The following is a 9379-nucleotide window of genomic DNA, read 5'->3' as shown; positions in this document are numbered from 1 at the left end:
TCTTTCTGACTCTCTGAGGCACAGAGGCCAGGGTAGCTCCCAGCGCAGCGGTCTCCGCTTCCCAGACCGGGCCAGGCGTTGGGCTTCCTCGTCAGCTTTCCGGGATCTGAGGCTGCTGGAGGAGTCTTGGCCCTGGCCGCCGCAGTTTCCCGCAGAGGCTCTGCCAGGCCCCGGCACCTGGAAGCCCGGGCCTCGGCTCGGATTCAGAGGCCGGCCCGGCAGCTCCCCGCTGCCGCCGCTCAGGCCCGGCCGCCCGGCCTCCTCGTCGCGCGAGCGAAGGGCCTGCCCTCACCCGTGACCTCCGCGGGCCGGCTCCGAGGCGCGCCGGGCCCGAACCAGCAGGCGGCCGGTGAGCAGAGGGGCCGCGCCCTGGCCGTCGCGCCCGCGCCCGGAGCCCGGCAGCACGAGCGCGCGGGCCGGAGCGCGTAGGTGTGAGAATGTGTGAGCGGCATGGTCGGTGGACGAGTGCGGGGCGGCGGGCGGCGGGGCGCCCGCCCCCCGGGACCTGGGCTTTCCGAGCCGCCGCGTGCACCGCGGGGAGCGGGGCTCGCACCGCGCGGGGTGTGCGGGCGCCGAGCCCGCGGCCCGAGGCTCGGCGGAGGGCGGCTGTCTGCAAGTGGGCCCCCGGCCCGACCCCGGTGTGCGGGCCGCGCCGCGGCCCCGGGCGTTCGGTCCCGGTTGTCGCGTCTCCGTGAGAGCCGTGCGGCACCGCCAGGCCGCTCTCCCTCTTCCCGCGCCTCTAATCTAAACCACGCGGGGCTCCTGGCCCGGCCCGGCCTGCCGGGCCGAGGGCCGCCGGGAGGGCACCGAGCCACGCGGTGGGGGAGCGCGCGGCCGGCTCGGGGCTCGGGGTCCTGGGGCCGCGGAGCCAGGGGACCCTGGAGCCCCCCTCCCCGGGGGGCGGCGGGCGCAGACTGATTGACAGCGGCGACGTCAGCGCAGGGGGGTGGCGGCCCCGGAGGGAGGGAGGAAGGAGGAGGCAGCTGAGGCCCCAAAGTGCAGCCTCGGAGATCAAGGGCCCGCTCCAGAGTCGGGATGTGTCGGGCCCCGAGGGCGCGGCGGGCGACGGGACGCTGACGCAGCGGCCCCGAGTCGGTGCCCCTGCGGTCCCTTGCCCCTCGGACCCGAGCCTGCAGTGGACCTCGGGCCGCAGGCGCCTCCGCATACTGCAGCGCAGTTAGGGTGAGTGTGGGTTCCGGCGGGCATGGGGGTGAGCGGGGCGTGCGGGACAGGGCCACCCTGAGCCCAGCGTTAGGCTGTAGGTAGAGGATGAACGGGAAGAGCGGCGAGTAACGGGACGGGGTAAGAACCTCAGGAAAGGCAAGGCTGCAGGAGGGTTTCGCGCTGTGCTGCAGATCCGGCTGCCGCCTCAGCCCTACTCCCAGCGGTTTGGGGCGCAAGCCCTCGTCTCCACCGAGTAACGGGATGAATTGGGTCTAGGGACCCAAGGGCAAAGAAACCACAGCGCCAGCGCCAAAAGAACATAGATAAGCCGAGACTAGTGGAGCGGTGGTCTTGAAACTGGTGTTTGCAGAATAAGAAAGGCCAAGAAGTGGGCCCGGGTGCTTGCGGCGGGATCGATGAAGAAATGTGTGATCGGAACCCTGGGCTTCAGAGCCTTTCATGCAACGGGCTCGTCAAAATTAAAGCAAGGAGCATTGCATATAAAGAATTATCGATGATCAAGAAGTATCAGAATGTGAGCAGTTACCAAAGAACCAGGGCTAAGTGGCAAAACTAATACAGCACTCACACTTTTAAAACAACAGTAAAATAATAGTCGCTGTCAGAACCAAGCGAAAATTGTAATCACAAACTTAAAAGGATCACAGACAAAGTAACTCCACATATAGGAACAATGTGATAAGAACCACTGTATTAAAATCAATAGTAAAAATAAAATCAATAGCGATAGGATAGGAAATAGTAACAAATGATAAAACTGTAGGGAAAAGGCAAACAATTAAAAATACTATTAAGGGAAACACTAATATTAGCAGTATTGATGGAATACTATAGATAATTTATTATTGATACTATAATGAATTATTATAATAAATATTCCCCTAAATCTTTAGAGCAATACTAATATAAACAAAGACAGCAACAAGAATTGCTGGAATAATATGACAATTTATGACCAAGGTATTAATTGTCCCAACAACATTATAAATAATGGTAGAGTAACAAGAAGTATCGTACCAATGTGATGAAAAATAATCAGAGTATTAAGAACTACAGCAATATCACAAATTATGACAAAGTAACAAGGAGTAATGATGTGATGAAAAATAACGGGCGAATTAAGATTGCAACATTACAAATAATGACAAAGTAACAAGATTTTGTACCGATGTGATGTAGAATACCTGGAGTATTGAGAACAATTCTAACAAAACAAATAATGATACAATAACAAGAAGTATTATAAAGATGTGAAGAAAACTAATGTCAATATTGAGAACAATGATATTACAAGCTATGGTAAATAGTAAGTTATCGAAACTGTGACAAAATACAGAGACTGAGGAGCCAGCAACAGAAGCACTTTAGGGGTACAAAATAAAAACTGAAATAACAATAGATTAACATGACCTACTGGAATACTATATTTAGTAATCACCTAGATATTAGTAACAGTGTCACTAATGTACCAGGAGGGCCTACAGTGATGGAGCAGGGACAAGAGACAGCAACGTATTTAATAATGATGAATTAACAAGTCAAACCAGTGCTTTAAATATACAGTGTTAAAAATAAAAAGGGCTAATAACTTGTGTGATAGGATATTTTAATGTTATTGAACTGCCCCGAATACTACTCTCCTAATAGAGAGAATATTTAATTTAATAATTTAAAATAATACAAAATGTTAATTTCCCCAGTGCAAGAAAAATATCACCAGTAATCTAGAGTAAAGAGGAAAACGCTGTTCTTGTTGGAGAGGGAGAGGCTGAAAGCGATGGACGGAGCGAAACGGCGCCGAGCCGGCCGGCGCGCCCGCTGAGCGGTCCGCCGAGGGGTCCGCCGAGGGGTCCGCCGGGGGCGGGGGGGGGTCCGCCGGGGGGTCTGCCGAGGGGTCCGCGAGAGGGGCGGACGCGGTGGGCTGCGGCCCTCGGGCTCCGGCCGGCCGATGCAGAACGCGCCGGTGCAGCGCTCCGGCGCTCGGGGGCAGAGGGGAACCGAGGGGACGGCCAGTCTGGGCCAGCCCGGAGGGAAGGAAAGATTAGCGGGGAGCCCCATCGAGGGCGCGGTGTTGAGATGTGTCTCTGCGGCCGAGGGAAAAGGAAGATGCGAAGCCGGCGGAGTGGAAGGAGAGCGTCAGGCTGCCCTCGTCCCAGGTGGGAGCGGTGGGACCGAGTCAGTGCGGGTCATGGACGTGCTCAGTGCCCAGGACTGAGGGTGCCGGGCGAGTGCCAGACCGCGGCCCTGCACGGCTCTGGGTGTGACAAGTCCCCCCGTAGAGGACCCGGTGGCCAAACAGCATCGCTCCAGGCGGCGGGTCTTCCTGCCCCCGTGGTCTGTCGCGCTTGGGACCAGCCGATCGCCGGGACCCATCCGTCTGACCCCAGATTCAGTCGGAACCAACGTCTTGGGCCAGAGCGTGAAACTACCCTCCTGGCGCGATGTCCCCTTGCCTAGGGGCTCTGGGTTTCCTAGGCTCGACTGAAACCCGCAAGTGGCCCAAGGCCGGTACTGAGGCTGGCCAGGCCGGGCTAGACTTGTTGCCTGCTGCCTGTGGACCAAGGACTGGGAGGGCTGTCAGCTTTATCTTTATGGGCTTTTCCCAGCCCCGACTGGCCCAGGCCCCTTTTTTATCTCCCTCTGTTGCACTTGGCTTGTTTACTTATTGAGACCCTGGGAGCCGATGTCTAGGACCTGGGATGGGGAAACCAGTAGGCAGGATGGCCAGAGGCCTGGGCCTTGGGATGCTCAGGGAGATCCAGAAGAGAACAGAAAGAAGACAGGAGAAAGGGCGAACACTCCTTCACAAGCGAGGCAGCCAGGCACATAGAAAGCCGCAACAGATCCAAAAGAAGGGAGAAGAGCAGGGAGGTGGAAAGAAGTTGATATAATGCAGGGTTGCATCCGTGATGGAGGCGGGAAAAGCAGGTTCTGCAGCCTGGACTCTCATCCTGACATCCCAGGACCAGCTTCTGGAAGGGAGCAGGCGCTTGGACAGCCTGGTGAATAGTTCTAGACACTTGGATGGCTGTGCTGGTGGGCAGCACTAGGTTGTGCCTGTGAACTGGACCTACCCAACTGGCTTGGTCCTTAGCTGGGAAGGGTCTGGGTCCTTTGCCCCAAAGCAGAGCCCTTTGGAGCTAAAGTGTGACTGAGTGAGCCAGCAAATGTGAATGTGTGGGCAAGGCTAGAAAGCCTCTGGCCAAATTCAGGGCCCAAATCGGAGCGAGGAGAGTGTGGCTGCTTGAGTGACTAGAAGACTCTATGTGGGTGCTTGCGTCTGGATGTGAAGTGTGTACCTGTGTGAGTGACACATAGGGTGTCTGTGTGAGTGGGAATGTGCAGGAGTGAAAGCCTTCTGACTGCTGTCTAACGGAGAGCATGAGGGCAGATGAGTGAGCAGAGGCCTGAGGGACGGCCCAGCCCTCCGCCCTTTTTGCAGGTGTGGAGCCCCAGGAGCCCGGGCCCTGGTCTCCTGGTCTCACTGTCCTGGCCGCCCTAGGCCACGAGTGAGCCTGAACCCTGGTTATTAGGCAACTGCCAAAAGAGACCCAGGCCTCAGTCTCCCCTGGAGCCCAGCAGGAGGGAGGGACTGGGGGTGCCGCTGGGGCAATGCCGAGAGGGCGGTCCTTCCCCCAGACCTGCTCATCGCACAGCCCCACACCCAGGGGCAGGCAGACCTTGAACCGCACACAGACCTTCTCAGGTCCAGAACCCAGAGGGAGGAGGCGACAGTCCAGCCCTCGGCATTTTCTCCCTCCCCCAGCTCAGAAGGGGGCGGTGTCCACGTGCGCCAGGGCGGCCTTCCCGCGCGGCCCGAAGTCCCCCGGCTGGGCAGGAGCCGGCTGAGGGGCCTCTGGCGAGTGTGGACCCGGGCATGTGACTCGGTGTGTGCTGTGCCCGCAGGAGATGCTGCAGGATAAGGGCCTGTCGGAGAGCGAGGAGGCCTTCCGGGCCCCGGGCTCGGCTCTCGGCGAGGCCAGCGCTTCCAACGCCGCCAACAACCCCGAGCCCGCGCTGGCCGCGCCGGGCCTCAGCGGAGCCGCGCTCGGCAGCCCCCCGGGCCCGGGCGCCGACGCTGCCGCCGCCGCCGCCGCCGCCGCCGCCGCCGAGCAGGTAGGGCCGCGCTGGCCGTCGGGCAGAGGTCGGGCGTCGGTCTGTCTGTCCGCAGGGCAGCCTGCGTCTGCCAGTCCGCCCCACTGAGGACAAGACTCGCTTCCCGGGGCACCTGGCCGGTCCTGGACTGCGCGTTCTGCTCCGCGGGGCAGGGCTGGCGCTCTCTGCCTTTCGTCCCTCTTCTGCTTCGCTCCCTCGGGGCTACTTGGGGACAGGCGGGAGAGGGGACTCTTGTGGCAGTGGGGCGAGCCCAGGCCAAGCGTCCGGCTCCGATGACGCTCAGAGGGCCTAGGCGAAAGCCTGGCACGGGGAGGGGAGAACAGATCCCGGTCGGGTGAGAGAGGGAGCCGGCACGGGGACGTCGCTGAGAGGGTCACACTGATAATCTGATGATGGAAATGAAAGGAATCTCCCTGTGCGGACCCTCGACCTGCATGGGTCTGCGTAGAGTCTGCGGGTGCGCAAGCCTGGCCGCGGGGGCGTGTGTCCCTCCTCTGTCTGTGTGCATCCACAAACCTGTGGCTGTGTCCCGCCACGTGGAGTGTTTACGTTCGTGTGGTGTGTCATCTGCCCTGGCACGGTGAGCACGTGTCCTCTGCGAACCATCTATAGGTGCGGCTCGGAAGGAGCGGGTTTCAGCTACTGATTAGATTTTGAGAAATTCACCAGTGGTACAGGATAATTTTATGAAACGAAATCTTGAGGCGTGGGCTCCGGGGGTTGGCAGGACTCTGCATAGCTCCTTGGACCTGTGTTCTCTGCTCTGTGGGCTCCACATGGAGCCGTGGCCCAGGTCGACATAAGACCCCTTCCCTCTCACCCCTAGACCATCGAGAACATCAAGGTGGGCCTGCATGAGAAGGAGCTGTGGAAGAAGTTCCACGAGGCGGGCACCGAAATGATCATCACCAAGGCGGGCAGGTCAGCGCTGGGACATTTATTTGGGGGATGGGGGATGACTGGTGGGGGAGGTGGGGATCCCCCAGGAGCTCCCTTGACAGTCCTCTAGGACTCCAGCCAAAGGAGCTCTGGGAGTTCCCTTCGCCCTTCCCGTCTTAGCCGGTCTTAGCCTTCTACCACGGTTTTTGACTGGGCCACTAACCTTCCCCAGGAGACCCAGCCTCCTCCAGGGAGCCCCGAGGCATGGAAGGAGGGGAGGGGCAGCGCTATGCAAATAAATGCAAATAAGGATCTGGAGGCTGGAGGTCCCAGTCCCAGTATTATTGGCCCCCTGGGGGGCTGCTTTGTCCTCTTCTTTTGGGGGACCTGCCTGGTTTCTCAGAATTGCATTGATTGGGGACCGGAGATATCTCTCAACAGATAGAGGAAGGGGACAGGACCACGTTTTCCTATTTCCATAACTTTTCCTGGCAGCGGCAACCCCAGATCTCTCATCCCGTGGGCTGCTGCTCCTCTACTGCCAGCCCCCCCCCCCACCTCAGCCAAGGGGAAGGCACCATTGGGCTCTGTGTGTATGTGTTGTTTGGGGAGCAGCTCTCGGGTGGCTGCCAGAGATGATGATTTATGAAGTGGAAACATCTTTAAAATGCGCTGGTGTCTGTGGGAGAGCCTGGAGGAGAGGGTGAGAGGAGGGAGGTGCATACGGGGCAAGATGAGAGATTCACTGGGACCGGCGGGGCCAGGAGTCCCAGGTGGGGCAGGACCGGCAAGGCCAGCGGCTATCAGTGCAGGCGGATTGCTGCAGACGGAGGAGCTGGAAAGTTCAGGTGTAGGAACTGCCCTCTCCCCACTTGCTCACATTTGATTCTGGTCCCTGGGGGACAGGGTAGGTGTGAAAATATCTGTGGGCCCATAATTGGGTTTTCGAAGGAATAACGTGGTGAAGCCTCAAGGGCCAGGGATGGGGAGTCAGACCACAGTGGCTTCCAGTTCCGCTCAGCTGCTTTCATCTGTGCAAGCCTCAGGCAAGTTGCCTCAGGGTCTCTGCCTTCTCCTCACACCCCTCTGCAAATTAATACATACAGTTGTATGTAAAGCACTTAACCTAGCTTCTGGCACATATGAGCGTGTCATACATGTGAACCAAAATTAATTGTAATTAGAGAAATGTCTGGCATCCGCTCAGCAGTTGTCTTCTTAGAAAACTGCTGAACTGCGAGAACAAGACCGGTGTTGTTGAAAAGAAGCAAAAAGCTGGTAGTTTTGCAGTGTATAGTGAAGGGATGCTGTGGCCCTTCTCGCCTGCTCACTGGCAGGCCTTGCAAGGTTTCCTTTGTTTTGCTGGGGGTAAGTTCTGGGCATGTGCTGCCCTGGTAGGTGGCAAGGCCATCTGGAGGCTCTATCCAGGGAAGGGGCATGGGGAAGTCAGGGCCTGAATTTGCTGCATTTGGGGGCTGGGGAAGGAGGATGCATTAGGGAAGCCTGGTGGAGGGTACCACTTGGGATAGTCCTTGAAGACAGAGGCGAACCAGGTCTCTCAAGTCTTGCCTCTTCCTAGCTGAATACCCTTGGGCAGGTCTGTAAACTTCCCGTGGCTCAATGGTACTGGCTAAAATGGAGCTGGTGACTGTAGACTTACCTGCCATCCTTCCTTTCTTAGTTGCTGTGAGACTCAAATGGCGGTCACGTGAGCTGCATATGGTAAATTGTTGAGTGGATTATAGGTGTGAAGAGGGGGAATTTATTTCTTGTAACTGCTGGGGTGAAGGGATGGAAAGAAGAAAGAGAAAGATCCAGAACCTCCTTTTTTAGGCAGTAGAAATAACCTTGTCTTTTGAAAATAAATGGCTAGCATGTTCTCGGGGCTTGCCTGGCCTCTGCCATTTTAAACAAAAGACATTTGTGATTCTCCTCAGTGGGGTTTCCTGCATCAGTGTGGGTCCTCCTCCCTCCCTTCCCCAACACACACACACACACACACACACACACACACACGCATGCACACATTTCCAGAGGTGACCAGCTTCAGGCAGATGTCTGTGTTTGATCCTAGTGGAGACTTAAAGATGGGCCTCAGGGGATGAGGACAATAATTTTTAAATGGCTGTGATGAGGTTGACCAATTATGGTTTCATTGTGGTCTTGGCCTTTCATTTCTCTGGCAGAAAGTTATTCTTGCACCAGGTCTAGTCCTTAAGAAAGTCACTAGCCTCATCGCCCCTCCCCATGGTTCTCACAGATCCTCTTTCCTCTGGCATCGCTGCTCACTGACTTTGGAGACCACATTCTCAGTTCTGATCCCTGTGGCCCCCTCCCCCTCGCTGCCTCTCATCCACAGGCAGCCTCCTGAGGCAGCTTGCTTTGCTTGGGCTTGTGGTTCTTCAACATCCTGTGAAGTCCCAGTTCTCTTCTTTGTGTCTCTACCGGCACCCTTCCTGAAACACCTGCATTACTCAGCAGATGGCCTGAACCCTTGTCCTGAACCTGGAATCACAGATTCCTAGACTGCTGGCGAACCAAGGGAATGTAAGCCTGACCCCAGAGAAGGGAAGTCACTTGGCTCTTGTAGATAGAAGCAAAATCAGGCAGTTGCCAGGTCTATACAAGCCAAGCAGATGATACGCCAGCCCCAGAACAAAACCCCAACTTTGAGAAAGTCCCCTTATATACAAGGGCCCTCCCATATGGGGTTGTTGCCCTAGAGACCTGGCCGGTTAGGGGCATGATACTTGCTGTCTGGCTGAGGGAGAGGCAGACCCCGAACAAGGGGAACCATAATGTTTCTCAACCTAGTTTGAGTCTTTGAGTCACAAGCCTCTTGCCTTAAGCTCTTGAAGGTCTGAAGACCAAAGTAGAGAATAGGCCCCTTCATTGGATAGTAACTTCAGATTCTCAAACTATTTGATCCGGGGACTAAAATGCCAATCACATTGGGAGGAACATCCATCTCTGAATGCTCAGTAACCGCTGATGTCAGGTGTAAAATGAGGCCAGAATCCTCCCAGCCAGTTTCTGTCCCTTTCAGGGCCCTGCAACCAGAAGTTTTAGGCTGTTTACTGCAGAGAGCAGACCCCTCCTCTCTCTACCTCCTTCACATCCCTGCCAAGCTTGAAAGATGTGAGAAACTGCATTTTCTCCCAAACATAGATAAAAGTGAGCTCCACAAAAATTTAAATAT

At 56.7% G+C, this 9379-nt stretch overlaps 2 protein-coding genes across 3 annotated transcripts in view; one reads left to right on the top strand and one right to left on the bottom strand.

Moving 5' to 3' along the window:
• Window positions 1-239: 239 nt before the first annotated feature.
• LOC120247900 (basic proline-rich protein-like) lies at window positions 240-3243 on the bottom strand. Its single transcript, XM_039255989.1, has 2 exons — window positions 2929-3243; window positions 240-1436 (listed from the first exon to the last, which is right to left on the bottom strand). Exons 1-2 carry the CDS (start codon window positions 3241-3243, stop codon window positions 240-242), a joined length of 1512 nt encoding a protein of 503 aa, XP_039111920.1.
• TBX4 (T-box transcription factor 4) overlaps window positions 1078-9379 on the top strand; it is a 31894-nt gene continuing 23592 nt past the window's right edge. For both annotated transcript variants that reach the window (XM_039255995.1, XM_039255994.1), the window contains exons 1-3: window positions 1078-1182; window positions 5092-5301; window positions 6128-6222. In XM_039255995.1, coding sequence (XP_039111926.1) covers window positions 5095-5301; window positions 6128-6222 — 302 coding nt within the window. In that variant the 5' untranslated portion in view covers window positions 1078-1182; window positions 5092-5094. The remainder of the gene's footprint in view (window positions 1183-5091; window positions 5302-6127; window positions 6223-9379) is intronic.

The sequence above is a fragment of the Hyaena hyaena genome, unplaced genomic scaffold (genome assembly GCF_003009895.1).
Source record: "Hyaena hyaena isolate Hyena2069 unplaced genomic scaffold, ASM300989v1 scaffold_553, whole genome shotgun sequence".
Taxonomy (NCBI): Eukaryota; Metazoa; Chordata; class Mammalia; order Carnivora; family Hyaenidae; genus Hyaena; species Hyaena hyaena.
The sequence above is the reverse complement of the archived record's forward strand: the minus strand, read 5'-3'. Positions and strand labels throughout refer to the sequence as shown.

Bases quoted from the DNA above. Each gene is read 5' to 3' on its own strand.
- LOC120247900 (XM_039255989.1), bottom strand. From the start codon at position 3,243: ATGGGGCTCCCCGCTAATCTTTCCTTCCCTCCGGGCTGGCCCAGACTG. The intron at 1,437-2,928 runs GTTTTCCTCTTT...TTGGGTCCCTAG, and splicing joins CCCTCTCCAACAAGAACAGC to ACCCAATTCATCCCGTTACT.